The 27,650-nt window shown below is 42.8% G+C and overlaps 1 protein-coding gene across 1 annotated transcript in view; it reads left to right on the forward strand.

Annotated features, from left to right (window-relative positions):
- The window catches only part of pde9ab (phosphodiesterase 9ab), a 92,373-nt gene that overhangs the window by 40,388 nt on the left and 24,335 nt on the right, over positions 1-27,650 (forward strand). Inside the window, exons 7-8 of the mRNA XM_059957268.1 lie at positions 15,456-15,530; positions 18,052-18,138. Coding sequence (XP_059813251.1) covers positions 15,456-15,530; positions 18,052-18,138 — 162 coding nt within the window. The remainder of the gene's footprint in view (positions 1-15,455; positions 15,531-18,051; positions 18,139-27,650) is intronic.

Raw genomic sequence — 27,650 nt, forward strand, 5'->3', positions numbered from 1 at the left:
GGGTGACCCTCGAAAGTAGAATTTTGTGCATAACGGCAGGTTCAGTTGCACGAACCTCCTCCAAGTACGATTGGAAGCATGCAAACCAGTGTTCAAAAGCGAGAGCTGTGTCAAGGTCTTGAGGGTCCAAATCCAACCGTTCCGGACGCAAAACGGTTTCCATGTTTTAAAACTTCCAGTCAATAAAATTGATGCACCATCAATAACTCACACTGAGACGTAAGGCGAGATATCGGCTTTTATTGACTGGAAGAAGGAACCAGGAGAGAGTGTCCATCATACAATGTCCTGGAGACTGAGGCCGAGCGTCAGGCCTCAGATCGCCTTTATACAGGGGCCTGTGGGAGGAGCCACAGGAGCAGTCAGCAGGGGCATGTCCAGACAGGCAGTTCACCACACTATGTCTGTTTGTGTGGAATAGTGAGCTGCCCACATGCAGCATCCATTCGCTCCTGAAGCGGGGACGATCTGCTCATGAGCCGTATCCCTGTGGCCAGAGAAATCAAACCGTTGCTCCCTAAGAATCGCAGTCTGACACAGGGCATCCCTCTGCTTTGGACTACCTTGCAGCACCTCTCTGCTCTGTTAGAGAACAAAGTTGCACTGCTATAGAGCAACGATCAGATATCGAGCTGCATCAGGCAACAAACATTTGTCCTCAGAAAGTGTGACCTCTGTATCTGGCTTCAGTAAGCAGAGTGAGGAGGCTCCACACGACCTGTTGTACAAGCACAGAGGTGGATGCCTACATTCCTTGCTATCTCCTGCATTCCGTCCAACCTGGTTGACAGTGTACTTACCGTCTCCATTTGCATGTGTGTCTTGCTAAGATGGCACCTAATACTGACTCTCATGATTCATCCAAGCGAGTACGGATAGTTAGACTCTCCCTGTGGCAAACCACCACACGTGATTTCTAGTTGCCTGCCAGGCTGTCACCCACTGGTGATTGGTCAACCACCATGTGACCTGCCACTCTCCATAGTAACACCTTGGTCCTTCCTGTTTCCATCCCCTCAGCAGGAGGTGTGGGGCATCAGGCAAGGCAGCACAGGGATGGAGCAGCTGCCTCACAGTCCCAGCGAGCCAGTTTCAATCCTGACCTCCAGTGCTGAATGCATGGAGCATTCGTCATGGAACTATTTTGGGGTTTCTTCAGGTACTCGTTTCCTCCCAAGTATAGCTTAGCAGTGATTGGTAACTGTCCACAGTAAATTGCTTTCAGGTTGCAGGAGAGTGGTAGACCTGAGGAGGAAATTGATTGGAAAGAATAAAATGGGTTAGAACATAGAACAATACAGGCCATTCAGCCCACAATGTTGTGCCGACCCTTAAACCCTGCCTCCATATATCTGTCTAGTCACTCTTAAACTTCACTAGCGTATCTGCCTCCACCACTGACTCAGGCAGTGCATTCCACACACCAACCACTCTCTGAGTAAAAAACCTTCCTCTAATATCCCCCTTGAACTTCCCTCCCCTTACCTTAAAGCCATGTCCTCTTGTATTGAGCAGTGGTGCCCTGGGGAAGAGGCTCTGGCTGTCCACTCTATCTATTCCTCTTAATATCTTGTATACCTCTATCATGTCTCCTCTCCTCCTCCTTCTCTCCAGAGAGTAAAGCCCTAGCTCCCTTAATCTCTGATCATAATGCATACTCTCGAAACCTTAGAGCACAGTCAGTTTAAAAACAGCTCGTTGATGGTCACACTTGCTGGGCTGAAGAGCTCCATTTTGTATCTTTCTATAATAATGGCACTGACTTTCACTTTTCTCCTGCTTCTCCTTGTCTTTTCCCTTTCCTCTGGTCTTCACTCCTTCCACTCCAGAGTCCCCATTTATTCCTCACCTCCCTCCAGCATCCCCTCTGGCTCCTCCTGCCACATTTGCTTCGCCTTCACTACGTAGGAGGTTGTCTCCCTCCTCCAAAAATATTGTGCAAAGACAAAATCAAGGATATATATTGATGCACCAAATGTGCTAATGTCCAACTTCTAAGCATCAATCTCATGTTATTCTAAGGACATCAAATGTAATTGTGAAATGATATTCTTAGCAGATGAACATTCAAACCAATTTAAATTCAAGTTTCATCTTGGCAGCTCCTTCTATAAGATTATAAGAGGCAAAGATAGAGAAGACAACCAGCACTCTTTTCCCAGTGGTGAATGGAGGAAAGTGTAGGGGAGATGTTCAAGGTAGAGCAGTTGTGTTTGGAATGCAGAGTTTGTGTTTGTGCTGGCAGAGGCTAATGCATTAGGTACTTTTAAGAAATAGGCACTTGGATGAAAGAAAACTGGAGGGTTATGGTTTTATATAGGAGGGAAGGTTAGATTGATAGTGGAGTAGGTTAAAAAGTTGGCCCAACTTACTGGGGCAAAGGGGAGGGCAAATAAGCCTTGGAGATGAGGATGAGAGCTTCAGTGTTGTGAAGTTTCCACTTCAGGAAGAATAGAAAAGCAGATGATTATTTATAAGGGTTGAGTTTCTGAATGTGAGTGTTCACACAAATCTGGGTGTCCTTGTACGAAATGTACAGAAAGTTAATGTGTGGATATGGCAAATAAGTCGAAAGGCAAATGGGACATTGGCATTTATTACAAGGAGAATGAAATACAAATAGAGTTAGATTTTACTGTTATTGTACAGGGCCTTAGTCACACCATACCTAAGGTACCCTGCATCCAGCTTTAATATTCATATATTTAGCCTGAAAGGTTGAATAAGCTTGTTGTTGTTCTCTCGACAATATAGGAGGTTACAGGGAGACCTGATAGAGGTTTTTTAAATTATGTGATGCATAGCTAGGTTAGACAGTCAAAATCTTTTCTCAGGGGTAGAAATGTCAAACACCAAAAGACATGGTTTTATGACTAGAGGGGGAAGGTGTGGTAGGTGCCTGGAATAAGTTACTGGGAGAGTGGTGGAAGCAGGCAGTTTGGTGGAGATTAAAAAGCAAATATAGATAGACACATTGAAGGGAATAGAGGCATATGGATGATACAAGGAAAGATATTCAGTATAAAAAATTGGCATCAAGTTCTGTACGGTGTCATACCCCAAATGATCTGTCCATTGCTATACTATGCTATGTTCTAAATTTGAAACCAGCACTGAGATGGTTCAGTGAATTGATTCCAATGAGAAGGTTATCCTATGGTAGGTAGATAGTCAGATACAACAATATAAGGGCTTGACACAATCGATGCTGAGTGGATGCATCCTCTTGTGGGAGAGGGATGCAGATAGAACATGGTGAATAGTCTCCAGATAAGGAGATTGCCCCTTTTGGATTGAGATGAAAATAAATCAAATTTCTCAAAAGTTTGTGAAACATTTAATTTTCAATGCCATCTGTGAACATTGCATCACAAAGCAAACTTAATGCTGAGACAGAGTCTTAGAATTGAAGAATATAGGGATCAGGCAGGAAGGCAGAGATGTTGATTAGACTGAATGGTGGAGTAGACTTGTATGCCCTTCACTTGCTCCTATTTGGTTAGTTCTTAATGTTTCATTGATATCCCGCTGCCAATAGTTGTCAACTTCCTTGACAGCATTGTAGAAGTTAGAAATTTCTTTATCGTTCATTATACTGTTGGTGTATATTTGTGTGTTCTGACTTTCACAGTGACCTACTGCACAGAGTCATGAAGATCTGATGTTTTACTCAACTTCTTCAGCTCACTTAGCAATTGTGTTTAACCTGCATCCTCAGTTTTAGATTGGCCATGCAGTCTGGGATGACATAGAGTTGTAGAGCACTATAGCACAGAAACAAGCCATTTAGCCTAACTAGTCCTTGCAGAATTGTTATCCTGTCCAGTCCCATTGACCCACACTTGGACCATAGCCCTCCATACCCCTCCTATTCATGTACTTGCCCTCTTAAATGTTGCAATCAAACCCACATTCATCAATTCCCAAGGCAGCTTGTTCCATAGTCATACCACCCTCTTTCAATCTTTTTTACATCTTTCCTGTAGGTAGGTGACTAAAACTGCACACAATGTTCCAAATCTGGCTTCACAAAATGTCTTGTACATCTTCAACATAACATCCCAACCCCTGTACTCAATACTCTGATCTATGAAGGCCAATGTACCAAAAGCTCTCTTTATGACCCTATCTACCTGTGATACTACTTTCAAGGGACTATTGATCTATATTCCAAGATCCCTTTGTTTTACTGCACTCCTCAGTGCCCTACACTTTACTGTGTAAGACCTACCCTGGTTTGTCCTCCCAAAGTGCAGCACCTCACACTTGTCTGCATTAAATTCCATCTGCCATTTTTCAGCTCTTGCTTCCAGCTGGTCCAGGTCCCACCGCAAGATTTGATAGCCTTCCTCGCTGTTCACCACACCCCCAATATTAGTGTCATCCACTAATTTGTTGATCCAGTTTACCACATCATCATCCAGATCATTGATATAGATGACAAACAACAATGGACCCAGCACCGATCCCTGTGGCATTCCACTAGTCACAGGCCTCCAGTCAGACAGACAACCATCTACTACCACTCTCTGGCTTCTCCCACAAAGCCAATGTCTAATCCAATTTACTACCTCATCCTGAATGCCAAGTGAATGAACCTTGGGGCTTTGTCAAAGGCCTTGACAAGATCCACTACCTTGCCTTCATCAACTTTCCTGATAATCTTTTTGAAAAACCCTATAAGGTTGGTTCAACATGACCTAACATGCACAAAGCCATGTTGACTATCCCTGTCTATCCAAATACTTATATATCCTGTCCCTTAGAATACTTTCCAATAATTTACACACCAGTGACACCAGGCTCACCGGCCTATAATTTCCTGGATTATTCTTGAATAATAGAACAACAGTAGCTATCCTCCAGTCCTCTGGCACCTCACCTGTGGTTAAGAACATTTTAAATACCTCTGCCAGAGTCCCAGCAATTTCTGCACCAGCCTCCCACAAGGTTCGTGGGAATACCTTGTCAGGCGCTGGGGACTTACCCACCTTAATTTGCCTCAGGACAGCAAGCACGTCCTCTTCTGTAATCTGGATACCATCCATGACCTCACTACTGTTTTACCTTCGTTCTATAGACTCTCTGTACATTTCCCGAGTAAATACAGATACAAAAAAAATCTATTTAAGATTTCCTCCATTTCTTTTGGCTCTATGCATAGATGACCACACTGATCTTCAAGTGGACTAACTCTGTAATTTGCTATCTTTTTGCTCTTCATATATTTGTAGATGCCCTTGGATTTCCCTTCACCTTATCTGCTAGAGCCTTCTTTTAGCCCTCCTGATTTCCCTCGTGTTCTTTTACTCCCCAAGTGCTGCATTTATACCTTGCTGCCTATACCCATCATGTACCTTCTTCTTCTTAACCAGGGCTTCAATAACCCTTGAAAACCAAGGTTCCCTAAACCTGTTATCCTTGCCTTTTATTCTAACAGGAACATACAACCTCTGTATTCTCAATGTTTTACTTTTGAAGACTTACCGCTTACCCCAAGCATGCCTTTGCCAGAAAATGACTTTTTCCAGTTCACACCTGCCAGACTCCTTCAAATGCCATCAAAATTGGCCTTTCTCCAATTTGGAATGTCAACCCATGGACCTGTCCTATCCTTCTCCATAATTATCTTGAAATTAACGGCATTATGATTACTAAATCCAAAGTATTTCCTTACACACACTTCTGTCACCTGCCCTATCTTGTTCCTGAATAGGAGATGCCGTACCATACTCTTTCTGGTTGGGACCTCTATATATTGATTAAGGAAACTTTCCTGAACACGTGTGACTAGGGAGTCCCAGTCAACATGTGGTAAGTTAAAATAGCCTAATATCAGAACCTTATTTTTATTGCAACTGTCTGCTACCTTCCTATAAATTTGTTCCTCTAAATCCCACAAACTATTGGGTGGTCTATAATATAATCCCATTAACATGCTTATCCCTCAGTTCCACCCATCAAGCCTCAGTAGACAAGCTCTCCAGTTTGTCCTGACGGACCACCGCCATAACATTTTCCCTGACTAGTAATGCCACCCCCTCCATCTTTGATACCTCCCCCCCTCCATCATAAAACAACGGAACCCTGGAACCCTGAGTTGCCAGTCCTGCCTCTCCTGCAACCAAGTCTCATTAATGGTGACTAATGTCATAATTCCACGTGCTAATCCATGCTCTAAGCTCATCCGCCTTACAGTACATTACTCCTTCCATTAAGATAGATACAGCTCAAGGCATTATTCTTCCCATGCTCAACCTTTTGGTTCCTGTCTTTGTATGTGGTCTTAACATCATCTTTCCCCACAACCACTCCACTTTCTGCCCTGGCACTCCATTTCTCATCCCCTGCAACTCTAGTTTAACCCTCACCCCCTGGAGCAGCACTAGCAAACCTTCCCACAAGAATATTGATCCCCTGCAGTTCAGATGCGAACTGTCCCATCTGTACAGCTCCCACCTTCCCTGGAAGAGAGCCCAGTGATCTAAAAATCTGAAGCTCTCCCTCCTGCACCATCTCCTTAGTCATCTGTTAAACTGTGTTGTGTTCCTAAGAAAGGTATAAGAAAATATACTTGGAAACTACGTTCCCTCTAAGTTGCGCTCACATGCGTACGCACGTGTTTTTTAACCAGCGCACAAAAGGTTAGTTACCTAAAATAATGTAGTAATTAATAATTATACTTATTGAAAATAATCTTTTAGCTAAATGTTTCTGTTAACTAGTTAGTTGATTTTTCAAATACCAGAATGCACGTCACTAATTTACATCACCTCACCTTTCCTGTTCCGGTTTGTACAGCTGCATCACGGCGGCAGCCATCTTTGGGAGACGGTGTTCATATCATAAAGTTTACAAAGATCTGTTTCAAATCCTGTAGTTAGCTTACTAAGTTTTTTTTTTGAAGCGTCATTTGGCAAGTAAATTGCATTTGGACGGCAATAATAAAAAATTATGAAGCACTGATCACATACTTTGAAGAAGATCAGTCTAGACCCTGTGGCTAAATACTGTCACAAGAAATTGATAAACATCACATAAAAAGCAGTTTTGCAGGTTTTAAGTGATGTCTTTGATGAACTGGCTGCACTGTGCAAGATTCAGCAAAAGAGTGGCCAGACACCGATTCACTCACTTCATTTTGCGCGAGACAAGATAAGAAACCAGTATCTGGGAGATAATGTTTCGTGAAGTGACAAAGTTTAAGTTTTGCTAAGCCAACAACGTGAAGAAAACATCACAGTAGATACAAGTTCGCTGTTGACTTTTAAAAATAGTCTTTGTGTTCACTTAGAAGAAAGGTTTCCTGAAGATGAGGTACAAGAATGGTCAGCTTTAAATTTCTCCGCAATTGCAGATTGTGACTTCACATTTGGCAATAAACAAGTTAATGCCTTATGTCTAAAATATCATGATTTTCTAGCTGAAAATACTGTAATAGTTAGGCAGTTTAATGATTTCAAATTTTCCGTGCAAGAAAAAGTTAAATACAAACTGATTTCAAACTTTGCTCAAATAGTGGCATTTGTACTTCAAAATGAACAGTTTTGCGACCTTGCACAGTTGATGGACATTGAGGGAACCTTTCTTGCGTCTAGTGCGGACTGTGAGCGAGGTTTATGAATCAACTCAAAAACAAGCTGAGAAACTGTTAAGGTGAATGTCATTTGGATATGTTAATGAGAATCAAAAGCTATCAATTGGATGGAAGTTCTATTAGTCAAGATAGAGTTTACAAAGAATGGGTAAATGCCAAAGACAGGGGAGAGAAAAAATAACTGTGTGACTTAAATATGTATGATATTTTGTTGTTATTCTGTGCAGTTTTATGTCAAATATTTTGTAAACCTTCATAAACTGTGCCATGTGTGCATTCAGTGCGCACATACTTTTGTCACAGGAAAAAAATTTGCACAACATAAGGTTTTTGCATACACTGACTATTAAAAATTAGAGGGAACATTGCTCGGAAACTAAGAATTTTCTTGGGTTTTATATCAGCTTCAGGCAAAATTGCATGTTTTGTAGACAGGTGATTGAACAAACACCCAGATATCTACAGATTAATGTTAAGAGGGAATATTCAGAGAAGGGGAAAAGGTCATTAAATGGTGCAATGTCCAATCGACAGCCTGCATCATGGAAAATGTACTCCTTAAGTATGAATGTAATTTACTGTTTCCTCTTCATTTGTTCAATGATCCTTTCTTAGAAAAGTTTTTAACGTTTCTTATTCATTTGTGAACACATCTTACTAAAATTTATTTTTGATAATAATAACTTATTTATAGAGCACTTGTTATAGTTGAAATTGTTTTACAATCGGATAAAGTGTGAACATGAAAATAAAAAGACAACACGATATCAGTTAAGAGCAAGGTTAAATAATTAGGTATTAGGCTGTCAACTGAGTCTGCATCCCTTACAGTTTTAGCTACTGAATTTCACAGCTTAACAGCATATGGCTGACCTGCCAATTATCTTTTGTTTGAGATTGTTTAAATTTAAGAGACTGGCAGAAGAAGACCTGAGAACTCAAACAGTAATTATAAAATGAAAGCAATAATGAAGAAGTAAATTCTAATTGATATACTGATGGTGAACAGCTCAATTAAAGAGTAGAATTATTGCCACCCACTTTATTTGTGGTTTAGATTAAGGAGGTTTTTATTTATAGATCTGAAGAATGCTTATTGAGATGGTTATTATGTTAAAACCACATTGAAAATCAAATGCAAACAGTGTGTCATTCTGAATTGAAATTCAGCTTTTAATTGAATTCTGCATCTTTGTTAATACTTTGTCCAATAGAGCCATGGCTGCAGGAACATCTTTGTAAACTCTATGGCACAATAGAAGAGTTTATAATTGGAAAAAGGTCTGTAGGTGTCAAACATGGCAAAAGTCTCAATTGCACCTTCAGAATAAATGATCCAATCATTCTTTTATCAGAAAAGAAGATTGTTTGAAAAATTACTGTCCACATGATGGTATCAGTAAATCAGTCCGCCAATTTATGATTGTGTTCGTCTTTGACTAATTTTTTGTAGTTCATTTTGTGGTTTCTAAAGGAACAGAATAGTTGTAGTCTTTCAATTTTCACTATAATTTCTTCCTTTATTTGTAGACTTAAAAGTAATAACATCCTTAGCACCAGTTGGCCAGAATAGGATGCAGTATACTGGATAGGGAATTTGATGAATTCCCTATACAACAATAATGCAACCACCTTAGTCTCTATGTTTTTGTCTTTACTGTAAACCTCTGCTGATACTTCAAAGCCATTGATTTTGAATTATCTGGTAATTTTGTTTTAATATTAACCAACCCTTTGTTGTTTAATTCAAACTATTGAATAATTCTGTTCTTTAAATGCAAAAACATAATTCATTACTTTGTAGTTTGATCTAACACTTTACATACCTCTGACTGCAATCATCATTCGAAGTGTTCTGGCCAAGCAGTCCTCCTGACCATTCCTCTTTTCTCCCATCCCCCTACTCTCTACAGAATCAGAATCAGAATCAGACTTAAATCGCCAAGTACCTGTACACATACAAGGAATTTACTTCCGGCAGATGTTGTCTCTCTGCTCATAACAATAATAATGATAAATATAAATGAAAATATAGATTATACATACAAGTAGTGCAATCCAAGTAATAGTTAGCCAACAGTTAACCTGCAGTTAACTGTTCAGCAAAGTGACCGCAGTAGGGAAAAAACTTCTCCAGTGCCTATTAGTCTTAGTCTGGAGGGATCTGAAGTGCTTACAATACTCTTCTCACCCTGTCTCTTGGCTCCAGCGTAAAAAAAACACAGTTCTCCTCTGATGTGTCTGCAGTCGCTTTAATAACACTTGTGTTGCAGAAAGATCATGAAGAACATTTCATTGTTGCTGTACTTGTTACACTGAATCTTCACATTGCTTCCAATTTTATCTCCACTTACACAAAATCAGGGAAAGTGCCTTAGTGACATTTGTTTTTTGTTTGATTTTCCCCTACTTATTTTATCTAGTGAAGCAAAGTAGCCGAACACCAGAGTGAAGCTGCATTTGAGGAAGACAGGCCATAAAATGGACCAGTATCTAAGTTTCTGCCCTCCCATCATCTTCCTTTAGATAAGCACAATGTACTGAAGTTCTTCGCAAGCGTGCTGCTTTTGTTTAGAAAAAATTAGTCTCCAGTTTAGAACCAGCATAGAAGGAAACATATTGTGACGCTCTGGTGGGGGGGTGGTGGGGGTGACTGTGGTTGACACTCCTGCATTTCTAATGACCAACACTGTTTATCGTTCTTGTGTTAAAATGCTTTTGTGGGATTATGTTCATTTATCATTACATTTTAGCTTGGGTTATACAGTTATTCACTTGTGTATTTGTGGGTCACCCTGACTGTAACCAGGGTGTGTGATGGTCACCTCCCCCGTCTGATGAGACTGGTTGGGTTCTCTCTCTGGGTCATGGCACCCTCTCTGTTTTGGAGTTTATCACAATAAAACTGTTGTTAGTTTAAAGAGCGTCTTCATCTGTCATTATGGACCAAATGCTAGCCACAATATCTTTGTCTTCAGAGGTAACTGAGCTGCAAAAGTCTGAAAGCCGCAAGAGAAAATAGGATTATTTTTCTTTTATAGGATTTGTTTTCATGCTAGTTATTGTTTGGATCTAAATCATCTAATCCATCAGGCTTTGTATTGTTTCTCACACACCCTTCGTACAAAATAAGATGGAGACCCTGGCAACACACACAAAATGCTGGTGGAACGCAGCAGGCCAGACAGCATCTATAGGGAGAAGTACTGTCGATGTTTTGGGCCGAGACCCATTGTCAGGACTAACTGAAAGGAGAGATAGTAAGAGATTTGAAAGTAGCAGGGGGAGAGGAAAATGCAAAATGATAGGAGAAGACCAGAGGGGATGGGGTGAAGCTGAGAGCTGGAAAGGTGATTGGCAAAAGTGATACAGAGCTGGAGAAGGGCAAGGATCATGGGACAGGAGGCCTAGGGAGAAAGAAAGTGGGAGGAAGCACCAGAGGGAGATGGAAAACAGGCAAAGAGTGATGGGCAGAGAGAGACAAAAAAGGGAGGGGGGAAATAAATAAATCAAGGATGGGGTGTCCATTAGTAGGTAAATGGATGCACTGAGACTAATGAGAATTAAACTGAAGCTAGTTTTGCCTTTATGAGGGGTGATTGATAAGTTTGTGGCCTAGGGTAGAAGGAGTCAATTTTAGAAAACCTAGCACATTTATTTTTCCTACATTTATGCACAGTCCAGTGGTCGTGGAGCATACGGATCCCTTCTTTGTAGAAGTCGGTGTCTTGGACCTCCAGAAGTGGTCCACAGCGTGAGGTGATTGATAAGTTCGTGGCCTAAGGTAGAAGAAGATGAGTTATTAACTTCAAACATTCTGCATAACCACTCGAAGAGTTGACCTGCACGGACATGTAACGGTAGCTGTATAACTCATCTCCTTCTACAGTTTGTACTTTAGGCCACAAACTTTTCAATTACCCCTGCTGTGGACCACTTCTACAAAGAAGGGATCCATATGCTCCACGACTGCTAGACTAAGTGTGTACATGTAGGAAGGGACTATGTTGAAAAGTAAATGTGCTAGATTTTCTAAAATTGACTCCTTCTACTTTAGGCCATGAACTTATCAATCACCCCGCGTATAAAACTCTGCTTTTTCACTCTGTACCTGCCCTTCCCTCTGATTGAAACATGGCTCTTTGTGTGCTTGGTACCACACTTAGGTGTCCATCTGTAGACTTAGACACTGACTATCAGCAAGTTATTTTCAGCAGGCAAAAAGACGGTAAAAAGTCAACTTTAGTTTAATTCCTTGTCAGTCATTTATTTTGCTTGAAGGAAGTACCAACTGGCACTAATAGTTCACACCTAGAGCAACACAGAAGAGGTTAAATGAAGTATTTTAGAAATATTGACAAACTTGCAAGGTTAAGAAAGGATGAGATTACATAAGATTTCTCATACATTTTCACTGCAAACCTCTTTTTGATAATTCTGTTTCACCAAGGAGTTTAAGTAGAGGCCAGTGCTGTTTATAGTGGAAAACCAAAGTATTCAGCATTACATGCTTCCAGAGGATCAACCTAAATCAACAGCAATCAAACACTCTTCAATAATGGACTGCAATGCCCGACCCATCACCAGCATTTACAGCTAAAAGGTCAGAAAGTGCTCAGATCAGCAGAGTCTTCTGTCAAATTAGAATGGGAACCTAGTCTGCTAACTTCTTTGCAGGACATCATCTCACTCAGACTCACGAGCATGCTAAATTTAGTCTGACTTTCAAGTACAAGTGAGAGAATGGGAGGTGCCCTCTTTCAGCTATGATGTTAAGCAAAAGCCCTATATGCCCTCCGAGGTGGTTGTATAAACTTATAAAACACTATTTCGTGAGAAAAGCAAATATCTGCGGCATTTTGAGTCAAGTTTTTCCATCATATACTCATTATCAAACTGTTTTTGTGGGATCTTGAGTAACACACACGAAATGCTGAAGAAACTCAGCAGGTCAGGCCGTATTATGGAGAGGAATAAACAGTTAACATTTCAGGCCAAAATTCTTCATCAGGACCGGAAAGGAAGTGGGAAGAACTTTTGTGGGATTTTGAGGCTGTCATGTATTCTTCCATAAAGACCATGGCAGCACTTAAAAAGCACAGATAGGCTGCAAACAATTTGTATTTCCTGAAATGAGTGTAAAAGGTGCTAGATAAATCTATCATTATTTCTATCCCACACATAGCCAATATTTCTGATCTGCAAGACCACTAGCAAAGATTTCATGTTGCCCAGTGTAACAAAAACCACCACATCACAGATTCACTGTCAAATCACTTGCTTTGTCTTTTGAACAGTCACTGTTCATACTGCGACCAACCCATGGATTCTGATCACAAGCACCACTTAATTCAAATTGAAAATGGTTTGGCAAAATGTTAAGAGAAAGAAAGTTAAAGGCTCCCTTCACTGTAATTATTGCGGCTGTACTAAATCTTCAGCAGAACTTGTTATTCAGTTGCATTCTACTCTCTTTCCAAAGATCTGTATATTTTTCTTTCAAATATTTATGTGATTACATTTTGAATACAGGTTCTTAACTTGGACAAGAATATCTGTAGATGCTGGAAATCCAAGCAACACACACAAAACACTGAAGCATTTTGTGTGTGCTGTCTCAATTTACTTTCTCCACCCTTCTTAGCAAACACCATTATGTATTTAAAAAGTTATCCTCTTCAGTTAATCACCTTAAATCTGTATCCACTCTGGCTGCTGGCTATTCTGCCATGCATACATAGTCTCTTCTCTGTTTCAACATCTTCTTAGTGTTCTCTCTGAGATGCAGTGAACAAGCTGTTGAGATACAGACTTCCCATTTACTTAATGGGGAAGACCCAAACAGTGGATTTTAATCCAGAAAGCCAGTGTCATTTTCCAGACCGTCACTGCACATTTGAAATTGGGAGTCCATCTCAAATACTAGTATCTGAAACACAACACTGATCTGCCACCTTCAGCATGCTTGGCTGCACATCACACCGCACAGAATAGAGGCTTCTTTTGGCAGTGTGATATTTTATAAAAGAGTTACTCTGGAAGTGTACTGCACCTGGACAACACAAACACCTCGTTCATCGACTATAGCTCAGCATTTAATACCATTATTCCCACAATCTAGATTGAGAAGTTGCAGAACCTGGGCCTCTGTACCTCTCTCTGCAATTGGATCCTCGACTTCCTAACCGGAAGACCACAGTCTGTGCGGATTGGTGTTAATACATCTTCCTCCCTGATGATCAACACTAGCGCGCCTCAGGGTGTATGCTTAGCCCATACTCTACTCTCTATATACCCATGACTGTGTGGCTAGGCATAGCTCAAATACCATCTATAAATTTGCTGATGATACAACCATTGTTGGTAGAATCTCAGGTGGTGATGAGAGGGTGTACAGGAGTGAGATATGCCAACTAGTAGAGTGGTATCGCAGCAACGACCTGGCACTCAACGTCAGTAAAACAAAAGAGTTGATTGTGGACTTCAGGAAGTGTCAGACGAAGGAACACATACCAATCCTCATAGAGGGATCAGAAGTGGAGAGAGTGAGCAGCTTCAAGTTCCTGGGTGTCAAGATCTCTGAGGATCTAACCTGGTCCCAACATATCGATGCAGTTGTAAAGAAGGCAAGACAGTGGCTATACTTTATTAGGAGTTTGAAGAGATTTGGCATGTCAACAAATACACTCAAAAAACTTCTATAGTTGTACCGTGGAGAGCATTCTGACAGGCTGCATCAATGTGTGGTATGGGAGGGTGGGGGGGGGGGGGGGGTTGCTACTGCACAGGACCAAAAGAAGCTGCAGAAGGTTGTAAATCTAGTCAGCTCCATCTTGGGTACTGGCCTACAAAGTACCCAGGACATCTTTAGGGAGTGGCGTCTCAGAAAGGCAGCGTCCATCATTCAGGACCTCCAGCACCCAGGGCATGCCCTTTTCTCACTGTTACCATCAGGTAGGAGGTACAGAAGCCTGAAGGCACACACTCCTAAATGGACATTTAACCCTTGGACACTGCCTCACTTTTTTTTAATATACAATATTTCTGTTTTTTGCACATTTTTTATTCATTATACATATACAGTAATCGATTTATTTATTTAATTTTAAAAAATTTTATTTATTTTATTTTTCTTTCTTTTCTAGATTATGTATTGCATTGAACTGCTGCTGCTTAAGTTAACAGATTTCACGTCACACGCCAGTGATAATAAACCTGATTCTGATTCTGATGTGCTTATTTCACGAAGTGAGCTTCCTTCTACCTTGTAAGGCTGTGGAATGCTTATTCTGTACCTCAATTGCTTCTGAAAATGTTAAGTCCTAATTCATGCTAAACCCTGTATCCATTGATCTAATTTACTTCCCAGTTCTCCATTACATCAATTTCAACATTCTCAACATGATTTTCACACTCTTTTTCCCTGCTCGACTATTCTCCAAAAGCACAGCGTATTTAACAAATTAAAATGTTCCATGAAATTTCACAGCACTACAAGTTAAAACTTGACATAGGTCTTCAGAAGAAAATCTTATGAGCATGAGGTTTTTTGGGAGCATTTTCAAGAGGAGAGTGAGGTGGAGAGATTTAGGGAAGGAATTCAAGAACTTGGGCCTAGGTTGTTGTCGAGGAAAATAAAGGATGGTAAGAGGCCACATTCTGGTTTGCCAGCCTTGATATAGTTAGTGATTCACCATAAGATGTACCTCAGTTACTATTTTAACACCTGGACGTTCCATTCATAAGTTGGGCACACTGTATAATGCAATAGTTCTGTGTAATGTGGTGAATCATAGGTTGCGGGAGAAAGTGATTGCTGACCAAATATTGTTATAATGTCTGTTCTCTGTTTTGCCAGTATACGCTATCCCAGGAGACCATCGAAGCACTGAAGAAACCAACATTTGATGTCTGGCACTGGGAGTACAATGAGGTACCTTGAAGATAACTTACTGGCACAACCAGCCACCAATACGTAGCGGCAGATCACTGAGTTAAAATGAAACTTTTCAAAACTTTAGTTAGGTCACAGTAGGAGTATTGTTTGCAGTTCCAGTCATCACATTACAGGAGGGAGGTGGAAAGGGTGCAGAAGTGCTTATAAGGATGTTGCATGGATTAAAGAGCATTAGCTATAAAGAAAGATTGGACAAACTTAGATTGTGTCCTTTGGAGCATAAAAGGCTGAGGAGATCCTGATTGAAGTATATAAAATTGTGAGAGGTATAGATAGGTTAGACAGAGTATTTCTCCCAGGGTGGAAGTCATAAATACAAGAGGACATAACTTCAAGCAGAGAGGAGGCAAGTTTAAAGAACTTTTATAAAGCAAGCTTTCGTACACAGGTGTGGTAGGTGCCAGGAACACACTGACAGGAGAGATGTTGGAAGCAGGTCATGCAGCAGTGGCACATGAGTGGGCATGGAACGGAGGGGTATAAACCACAAGCACATAGAAAGGATTAGTTTAAATTTGGCATCATGGTTGGCAAGGAGATCATGGCCCACATTGTCTATTCTTGTTCTGATCACTTTATTGCCAAGACTGTTATCCCAAAGAAAAGACAGGTAAGAGAAGATTAAAAGCTGACGAATAATATTTTCTGGAGAATTTTCAGATACCATGTTTATATTGGGGAACAAAAATAATGCCAGCTTCTCGTGTTAAATTGCCCATTTTCTACAACAATTCAGTGATAATGATCATACTGATCAATGTATTTATATGTCATGAAGGTTATCTGGCCTAGTTAACCACATCTGTCCAGAATAACCACCTAGTTTCCTGACAGCTTCTTGCCTAATTCCACGGCATTCATTGCAAACTCTCTGCCTGGAATCATGCAATTGATAAGCTTATGTAACAAACAATCTGCTGAAGGAGCTGTATTTAACAGGTCAAGTAACATCAGAATGGGGTGGAGGGATGAGGGTTAGAGGGAAGAGAGGAACTGTCAATGTTTTGGGTTGAAACCCTGCATCAGGAACTGGAGTGGAGAGGGAAGATAGCCAATATAAAGAAAAAAGGGGGAGTGGAGAGACAGGGGCAGTGGGTGATTGATAATGGGTAAAGGATACAGGCAGATCAAGGAAAGGAGGAAGAGAGGTGACGTTGGGGGGCAGAGGTAGGAGGCTGATAGATGGAGGTGGATGAAAAAAGCCAGATGGAGCTGGGTAAATGTCGATAGTTCCTCTCCCGCCATAGATGCTGCTTGACCTGCAGAGTTCCTCCAGCAGAGTGTTTGTTGCTCCAGATTCCAGCAGCTGTAGTTTCTTGTTCCTCAACTGATACACTTATCTTTCACTTGCACCCAGTTGTCCTTCACATTTTGTTATTCTAAAGTCATTCTAAGCATTAAAATGGTCCATGATATTTGTAGTCTTGAAACTGTAATATGATATTTCAGATTGAAAAGCTCAAACCTATGTCATTTTATCATGAGCCTGGCAAATCTTATGAAGCTATGTGCTGCAGCATTGCTCTTTGTTACATTTTTCACTGCGATCATGGTACAAGGAAAGTTACTGCATAGAATAATAATAGAAACCATGGTAAATACACAGCAGGTCAGCAAGAACCTGTGGTGAGTGAAACAGAGTTAATTGTTCATATTGGTGATCTGTACGTAACTCTAATGGGTAAACAGTGTAGATGCTGGACATCTAAAATAACAACAGAAAATGCTGGAAATTTTCAACAGGCCCAGCTGCATCTGTGGGAAGAGTAACGGGGTGTTACATTTTCATGTCGAAAATAAACCGTGAAGTTCATCGAAATCGAAGTTCTGATTAAGAGTCTTCAATCCAAAATATCAACTCTAATGTGGACTGACCTATTGGGTATTTCCAATGTTTTCTGTAACTATACTAGGTCAGTCCTGACATCAGCGTGTCCACACTTGCCCTTTCAAAATGAAATGGAAAATAGCCAATAGTCAATAGCATTGACTGAGGAAATCAATTTTATTCCCTGGGCCAACTTTATTGCAACTAATCAGCAAAAAATGTTTAAAAGAAAGGAATTGAAACTTCTTTAATTGACACTTTGATTCTGGGTTGCCTGTATCAGCATCCTTGAGTGAAGATTGGTCCTTAAATTCTTGAAGTGCCAGAGCATGCTTGGAAGGTTGGCTACTCTGTTAGCGGTGAATGTCATCTCCATTACAACCTCTGCAACAGCACTGTCAGTCAGCTTCAGGGAACAAAGGTGGCTTTTCATGTTCCCATAGTTCTCCAGTAATAGAAGATGACCTCCAATAGCACCATTACTATTAGTAATGGTAAAGGATTGTTGGAGATATTGTAAATCACTTTTACATGATACTCCTTTGCTGGTTTAACCTTATTTTGAACGTCCCAGATGAAATATTAGGTTTGGGAATCCATATACACAGATATAACACATTACATGGGTCGCTCAGGTGTGTAGTAACTGTATTTCATGATCATTGGCAGATGCTCAGCTGTCTTGAGTATATGTACCATGACCTTGGACTGGTGGAAGAGTTCAACATGAATCCCATCATACTAAAACGTTGGCTGGTAAGTTTGCTGCTGTTAAGGCAGGGTTACTATTTATTGGTGCTTTTACAACATTACAGGTTTGGACAGACATGGAGCCAGAGATACATAAAGGCATCAGCATATCACAGATAAGCACTGTCTGCTTTAATTGCTATTTCCTGATGATGGAATGATGTAAGCAGGGCATGAGATTGTGCAGTTCATCTGGTCTGCCAGGAAGAAACTGATGGAGGAGATTCATACAGTTTGATGAAGATACAGTGCAGAACAAGCCTCTCCGGCCCTTCGAGCTGTGCTGTCTAGCAACTCCCCAATTAACCCTAGCCTAATTACAGGACAATTTACAATAACCAATTAACCTACTAAGCAGGATGGTTTTGGACTGTGGGAGGAAACTGCAGCTTCCAGAGTAAATCCACGCATTCCATGGGGAGGACATAAAGACTCCTCACTGATGATGTCAGAATTGAACTCTGAACTCCGATGCCCCGAGCTATGTTACCATCGTGCCCCTAACAGGTTTCAAATGGCACAACCCTCAACTGCATTGGGAAGAGCAGAAGGGAAAGGTGGAAAAAACTGAAAGCTTACCTAATGGAAATTCATTTTTTTTCCATAGCTTGGGTTAAATTCCATTCCAAACATTCAGCTGTCAGTATTGCATTGGCTTAGGTAAATGAAAGTATTGGAGTTAAAGCAGGTTCTGCCTACTGCAGAAAACACACCATCGTGCATGTTACAGAACACAGCATATAATTGGGGCAGCCTCTAACTACCCATCTGCAGAAGCTATTGCATTGAATCAGAATGAGACTCTGAATTGGGTTTATTATTAAATATGTTATTTGCAGTAGCACTGCAGTGCAAGGGAATAAAATTACTATCAACTACAAAATAAATAGTGTAAAAAAGGTAATAGTGAGGTAGAGTTCATGGACCACTGAGAAATCTGATGGGATGTGCCATACTAAAGGTTCTGTATGTGTAGACTCAACTGGAAGTAGTCAGCAGAGCAGTCAACACTTGTGGAGATAGAGATTAAAAAGATTCATGTTTTAAGCAATGACTTCATCAGGCTCCGAAAAAGTTAGAAATCTCATATGTTTTAAATTAAGGAGAAACAGAAGTCTTTAAGTGTTATGTTGGTTTATTTGATTGTAATATTTTGTTTCCTCCAATGTTGGACGTTTGTTGAGTCATTATCTTTGAGGAACTCTAAGACTCTATCCTTTAAGTTATTTAGGTATTCCATAATGTTCTATTACTGTAGCACAAGGAATGGCTTTCCTCCCCTCACATGAAATTGAGTTCAATAGCTCTGTATATAAACTTTAATTGTAGCCATTTCCACTTCAGTGAACATTTTCACCTACCTCCTGATTCCATTGGTTAACAAGAAACAAATCACACACAATTTATCAGTGTAGATATGGGTCAACTAAAGAGCTAATCAGGGGTCCATTATAGATCAGACATTGTTGGAGATAAAGAGTTCACATGAAGTTTATTACAGTCCATTACTTGACTGAGGATATTGATTAATCCTGCAGATTTTTCAAGGTTGCTGCCTTCATTGCTTCTTGCACATTTCATTACAGCTTCAAAGCCAATCTGTTGAAAAGCCCTGAATGTTACAAACAATTGCTCTTGTTGCGGAAGGAGACTCATAAACATAAGTGCAATGACAGACTGGATCATACCTTTATTTATAGGATGTATCTCAGAGAGCTCTCCTGAAGAAACTCATCCGACATTGATTTTATTTGTGGGTCACCTTGCATAGGTGGTCTACGTTTGAGTGGTCATGAGCAGAATTTGAATGCCTGCACACAGTTCGAGAATTTTCTCCAACCACAGGAGATACAACACCCGTCCCTTCACATCTTCCCTTCCCACCAAGAAAGTAATTAGACTTTCCAGCTGAAGCACTGTTTCACTTGCATTCTTCCAAACTAGTGGACTGCATTTACTGTTCACAATGTGGTCTCCTCTACGTTGCAGAAACCAAATTTTAAGAGTCACCCTAAGGTTTAAGTAATTCACTCTTTTTTCCCTCTACCAGAACCTGTCATCCATCTGTGATTTTGACTCATTTTTCTCTCTGTTAGTATAATCTGGCCTGCTGGGCACATTCCAAGTTGATATTAGCTATTCATAACCATGAGTTTATCTTTTACATTAACTCTAGTAGAGATTTTCTTTTTGTTCTATCTATTGCTCCCTGCTACTGCAAATAACTTTCTCTCTTTCCCTCTCAGACTTGAAACATTAATGCTCTTTCTCCTTCCTCCGATGCTTCCCAAACTGCGGAGTGTTTCCAGTATTTTTGGTTTTAAGTGGGCATGTGCAGATTTGATTTTCAAGGATGCCTCTGTAATGGCATAGCTGCATTGTTTCAGCTTTTGCTGAGTGACACCATGGAGTTTTAAGGAGATGTGGTCAGGAGCACTTCAGATGTCTGGGTGTGATGGAAGCACTGTCCCTTGTTTCCATGGCAGCAAATATGCATGAGATGTGTGTGGTGAACTACATAAACCTGTCTGGACATGCCCCTCTGCTGACTGCTCCTGTGGCTCCTCCCACAAACCCCTGTATAAAGGCGATTGGAGGCACTGCTCCTCCCTCAGTCTCCAGGATGTTGTGTGGTGGTCTCTTGCTGCTAATCGTGGTCTCTTACAGCTAATAAAAGCCTATCGTTCGCCTCCCGTCTCCGAGAGTTATTGATGGTGCATCAATTTTATTAGCTGCAATTTTAAAACATGGAGAGCATTTTACGACCAGATAAATTGGACTTGGATCCTCAATCTCCCGAAGCAGCCATTGCCTTTGAACTCTGGCTTGCATGCTTCCAATTGTACCTGGAATAGATTTGCGTGACTGAGCCTGCTATCATGCACAGAGTTCTCCTCTCCAGGGTCAGTCCGAGGGTATACTCCCTAATCGGGGACCTGCCGACCTATCAAGGGGCACTGGACGCCCTCAAAAGACAGTACCTGTGGCCGGTGAACACCGTCTATGCAAGATACCGCTTAGCGACGCGGCAACAGCGGGCCGGAGAGTCGAGCGGGGAGTTTGTCCGAGCCCTACAGACACTCGTGTGGGCCTGCAACTGCAGGGGACTGATGACAGAACAACATGCTGAGCTGCTGGTACGAGACACCTTCGTTACGGGGATCAGGTCAGTGTACGTGCGCCAGCGGCTGCTGGAAAACACCGATCTTACCTTACGCTCGGCGATCGAGCTGGCCGACACGCTGGAGGCTGCTCTGCACAATGCTGACGCTGTCCAGCTGCGCGATCTCCCGCCGGTCCCATGGACGCTGCAGACCCTGCCACCCGCCGGTGAATCGACCACAGCTGCTGCCACTCGCAAGTCTGTGAACTCCCCGCAACCCACCAGCGAATTGACCACGGTTGCTGCCAGTCGCAAGTCCGTGCAGTGTTACTTCTGCGGACTCGAAAAGCAACCCCGAAAACGCTGCCCGGCCCGAGAAGCTACCTGCTCCAGCTGTGGAAAGAAGGGCCACTTCGCCAAGGCCTGTAAGTCTAAACCACGAGCGGGGTTGAACAGTGCCGCGTGCAAGGCATGGGGGTCATCATCTTGGTCGCCACCACCTTGCTTGCCCGCCGCGTGCGAGGCATGAGGGCGGCCATCTTTGTTGGCGTCACCTCGCCCCGCCTCCGACCCACGGGTGCTTACCAGGCACCAAGACGGTGATTCAACTCTGGCCTCCGTAACCCTCGACCAAAGCGCCCCACACCAGCTTGCAAGGTCAATGATGGACATCCTGGTGGAGGGGCACAGGACTAGCTGCCTGTTTGACACGGGCAGCACTGAGAGTTTTATTGACCCGGACACGGTGCAACGCTGCGGACTCGAGACACGGCCGGTAAGCCAGAGGGTCACCATGGCTTCTGGATCGCATTCCACAGACATCCGGGTGGGTTGTGTAGCGACATTGGTGGTGCAGGGCACAGAATATCAGAACTTTGCGCTACTGCTCATGCCTCAACTATGTGCGCCTGTGCTATTGGGGCTGGACTTCCAGAGCCACCTGAAAAGTGTGACAATGGAGTATGACAGGCCCTTCCCACCAATCACTATCAGAAATCCTCAGTTTTGTGGGACTTCGCCATATACCCCACTACTGACCACACACACACACACCAACCCCCACATCCCACCCGGCACCATGCCAATAGCCGTGCTACTGACACCACTTGCAGCCTCTCCACCCTCAAGATCCCTCCCCCACTGCTGTTCACCAACCTGACCCCTGACTGTAAGCCTGTGGCAACTAAAAGCAGGAGGTACAGCGCGGGGGACAGGGCCTTCATTCAGTCAGAGGTGCAGTGGCTGCTCAGGGAGGGGATCATTGAGCCAAGCACAAGTCCTTGAAGGGCCCAGGTGGTTGTTGTTTGGACCGGGCAGAAAAATAGGATGGTCGTGGACTATAGCCAGACCAACAATAGGTTCATGCAGCTAGACGTGTACCCCCTACCCCGCATCGCGGATATGGTCAACCAGATAGCTCAGTACAAGGTGTACTCGACCATAGATCTGAAATCCGCTCCCCATCCGCCCGGAGGACCGCCCCAATGCATGTGGACGAGACCATTCCCTTCCAAGTAGAGAGTGACGACTCCGACTTCGCGCTGGCTGCTACCCTCAATCAGGCAGGCAGGCCAGTAGCATTCTTTTCTCGTACCCTTCAAGGCTCTGAAATTCGGCACTCCGCGGTGGAGAAAGAAGCCCAGGCCATAGTGGAAGCTATTACGCACTGGAGGAACTATCCCGCCGGCAAAAGGTTCACCTTGCTGACCGAGCAGCGCTCAGTTGCGTTCATGTTCAGCAACCAACAGCGGGGCAAAATCAAAAATGATAAAATTTTACGGTGGAGAATGGAACTTTCCATCTACAACTATGATATCCTGTACCGGCCTGGAAGGCTCAATGAGCCCCCTGATGCCCTATCCCGGGGAGCGTGTGCCAGCGCACAGCTCGACCAGCTATATGCCCACCATGCAGATCTTTGCCACCCAGGGGTCACCCGACTTTACCATTTCGTGAAAGCCCGGAACCTGCCTTACTCCCTTGAGGACATCAGGACGATGACCAGGGACTGCCAAGTCTGCGCTGAGTGCAAACCGCACTTCTACCATCCTGAAAAAGCACAACTTATCAAGGCCACCCGCCCCTTTGAGCGACTGAGTGTCGACTTTAAGGGCCCCCTTCCCTCCACCGACCGTAATATCTACTTTCTCAACATAATCGACGAGTACTCGCGGTTCCCCTTTGCTATCCCCTGCCCCGATACCACTGCCACGTCCGTCATAAAAGCCCTGCGCCAGCTCTTCACTCTGTTCGGATATCCCTGCTATATCCACGGTGATAGAGGGTCCTCGTTTATGAGTGACGAGCTGCGCCAGTACCTGCTGGCTAGGGGCATTGCTACTAGTAGGACCATGAGCTATAATCCCCGGAGGAATGGACAGGTGGAGAGGGAGAATGCCACTGTGTGGAAGGCCACACTCTTAGCCCTTAGGAAAAAAGGGATTGCCGGTCTCTCGCTGGCCAGAGGTCCTCCCCGAGGCACACCACTCCATCCGCTCCCTGTTATGCACGTCCACCAATGCCACCCCTCATGAGCGACTCTTTTCTTTTCCCAGGAAGTCTGCCACTGGGACCACCCTACCGGCTTGGCTGACGTCCCCGGGGCCAGTGCTGCTCTGGAAACATGTGAGGAGCAATAAATACTCCCCGCTGGTCGAGAGGGTTCACCTACTACATGCGAACCCCCAGTATGCCTATGTGGTCTTACCTGATGGGCGGGAGGACACGGTCTCCGTCCGCGACCTGGCGCCCACAGGAGCACCAGACCCCTACCCCGAACACTCCACGGTGACTATGAACCCCGTACCCACCAAGGTGTATACCCATAAGACACCGCGCACACCAAGCCCTACACAGACTCCTCACGACACTCCCATACCGGGCACCTCGCACACGCATGAGGGTTCCCTGACGCCTAGTGGGCTGACACCCCAAGTCAGGCCGGAACCAGCACAACCACCGTCACCTGTGCAATCACATCCGGTGCTACGTAGATCGCAGCGACTGATTCAACCGCCTGATAGACTTAACCTGTAAATATACTTGTAAGAAACTTCGCCCCATGGGGACTCTCTTTTAAAACAAGGGGCGGGGGGGGGAGGTGAATGTGGTGAACTACATATACCTGTCTGGACACGCCCCCCCCTCCCGCTGACTGCTCCTGGGGCTCCTCCCACAGACCCCTGTATAAAGGCGATTGGAGGCACTGCTCCCCCTTCAGTCTCCAGGATGTTGTGTGGTGGTCTCTTGCAGCTAATAAAAGCCTATCATTCGCCTCCTGTCTCTGAGAGTTATTGATGGTGCATCAATGTGTGAATTATTATATTTGTGCTGGCTCTCAGGTGTGCTCTGACAGTATGTACAGGAAGGGTTTCCCTTCCATAACATGGGGTGTAGTCCTTGTTAGAGTGTTTTTTGGGTTTAGGATACATACAGTTGAAGTCAGAAGTTTACATACACCTTAGCCAAAAACATTTAAACTCAGTTTTTCACAATTCCTGACATTTAATCTTAGAAAACATTCCCTGTCTTAGGTCAGTTAGGATCACTACTTTATTTTAAGAATGTGAAATGTCAGAATAATAATAGAAAGAATGATTTATTTCAGTTTTTATTTCTTTCAACACATTCCCAAAGGGTTAGAAGTTTACATACACTTTTGTTAGTATTTGGTAGCATTGCCTTTAAATTGTTTAACTTGGGTCAAATGTTTTGGGTAGCCTTCCACAAGCTTCTCACAATAAGTTGCTGGAATTTTATTCCATTCCTCCTGGTGTAACTGAGTCAGGTTTGTAGGCCTCCTTGCTTGAACACGCTTTTTCGGGTCTGCCCACAAATTTTCTATCGGATTGAGGTCAGGGCTTTGTAATGGCCACTTCAATACCTTGACTTTGTTGTCCTTAAGCAATTTTGCCACAACTTTGGAGGTATGCTTGGGGTCATTGTCCATTTGGAAGACCCATTTGCGACTGAGCTTTAACTTCCTGGCTGATGTCTTGAGATGTTGCTTCAATATATCCACATAATTTTCCTTCCTCATGATGCCATCTATTTTGTGAAGTGCACCAGTCGCTCCTGCAGCAAAGCACCCCCACAACATGATGCTGCCACCCCCATGCTTCATGGTTGGGATGGTGTTCTTCGGCTTGCAAGCTTCACCCTTTTTCCTCCAAACATAACAATGGTCATTATGGCCAAACAGTTCAATTTTTGTTTCATCGGACCAGGGGACATTTCTCCAAAAAGTAAGATCTTTGTTCCCATGTTCACTTGCAAACTGTAGTCTGGCTTTTTTATGGCGGTTTTGGAACAGTGGCTTCTTCCTTGCTGAGCAGCCTTTCAGGTTATGTCGATATAGGACTCGTTTTACTGTGGATATAGATACTTGTCTACCTGTTTCCTCCAGCATCTTCACAAGGTCCTTTGCTGTTGTTCTGGGATTGATTTGCACTTTCTGTGTCAAAGTACGTTCATCTCTAGGAGGCAGAATGCGCCTCCTTCCTGAGTGGTATGACGGCTGTGTGGTCCCATGGTGTTTATACTTGCGTACTATTGTTTGTACAGATGGGCGTGGTACCTTCAGGTGTTTGGAAATTGCTCCCAAGGATGAACCAGACTTGTGGAGGTCCACAATTTTTTTTTCTGAGGTCTTTTTTTTGTTTGATTTTGTTTGTAAACTTCTGACCCACTGGAATTGTGATATAGTCAATTAAAAGTGAAATAATCTGTCTGTAAACAATTGTTGGAAAAATTACTCATGTCATGCACAAAGTAGATGTCCTCAATGTCTTGCCAAAACTATAGTTTGCTAATACAAAATCTGTGGAGTGGTTAAACAAAGAGTCTTAATGATTTCAACCTAAGTGTATGTAAACTTCTGACCTCAACTGTACATTTAGCAATTGACTTTGACTACCAGTCTTCACATCTGAAAATGTATTGTGGATTTAATTTGGAGTGCAGCTCTGAACAATGGGTTCCTAAAAGCTGTGAATCCCAGTCCAGACAATGCTGGTTATAATTCATATGAATGTCTGTGGTGTGAAGGTTGTATGTAGCTTCAAAGAAAGCATTGTCCATACATTGTAAATACGGAGATGTCTTTTGATGTTTGACACATAAAGTATAGAGCCTCACGTTGGGTCAGCAGACCTTTCCACCAAAAGCATCTCCATGTGATGCCTGCCGTACCTTGTTTTGTCGAATAAAAAAACTGCTCTGTATCTACCAGTTATTTTCTCCAGTGACTTCATCCATGCAACAACAGTCCTCCTCCAGTACGCCCATTATTCCTCTCCTCCTCCTGCTGATATTCTGGTTCCCATTGCTCCTCTAGCTGGAGTCCCTTGAGCAAGGGTTCTGCTCTGAGTTGTGTTGGGGGCAGAAAGTGATCGAGGATAAAAAGCCAAGCAAATGGTACATGCTGGAAATCTGAAGTAAAAAAAAACAGAAAATACTGGGACTAGCAGATCAGGGATTTGAACAAAATACTGATAAAAATATGAAAGAACATTTTAAGGTGGCAAAGTGGCACAGATAGAAGAGTGGCTATATTATAGTGCGAGAGACTTGGGTTCTGTGAGGAGCTTGCACGTTCTCCTAGTAACTGTATGGTTTCCCCTGTGTGGTCCAGTTTCTTTCCACATTTGAGTGGCAGGTGAGTTGGTGGCTTGACTGGCTGTTGTAAATTAATTGCCCCTAGTATAGAGATGGGTGGAAGAATTGGGGGTGGGGAGGAGTGAATTTTTTAAAATGGGATGAATGTCTCTTTAGCTTAAATGGGTGTTTGATAATCAGTGTGGTCTTGGGCTGAAGGAGCTGTTTCCAAGCTGCATGACTTGATGGCTTGAGTGAGTACTAGAGGATGCGGTTGACTGCTGCAGGCAGTGCAATCTTATCTTCTATGCTAATGGCATCATGTGCGTGGCCTAAATTGTAGAGTTACTTGCTGCAACGCTAGATCACGGTTAATTATAGTTCCCCCAAGATACCCTTATAGGACTGTGGCACTCCTGAGAGATGATAAGTAAGATTAATTGCCTAAGAATGAAGGAGGTGTGTGAACTTCTTGGATAGCTGCCATTGGTCTCAAGAAAGATTTACTCATGGTAAACAATATCCTGTTAAAGGAGTTAAAGCTCTTCTGAATCACAAAGAGCTTCAATTCTGAAGGGGATATCCAAAATGTTAAATATGTGCATCAGGGATGGCCAACCTATGGCGCATTGGATGATTAGAAGTGGCGCAATGAACAGTGGGAAAATGAGTTCTTATTTATAGTGGGTCCATCGGGAAAACCGTTGTGCATTGTTCGTGAAAACACTTTCTCACATATTAGATGACATGATCTTAACAGACACTATAAAACACAACATCAGACTGAAATAGAAGGAAAACTGAAGCTAGTGCTTGGGTC

The sequence above is a fragment of the Hypanus sabinus genome, chromosome X2 (assembly GCF_030144855.1).
Source record: "Hypanus sabinus isolate sHypSab1 chromosome X2, sHypSab1.hap1, whole genome shotgun sequence".
NCBI lineage: Eukaryota > Metazoa > Chordata > Chondrichthyes > Myliobatiformes > Dasyatidae > Hypanus > Hypanus sabinus.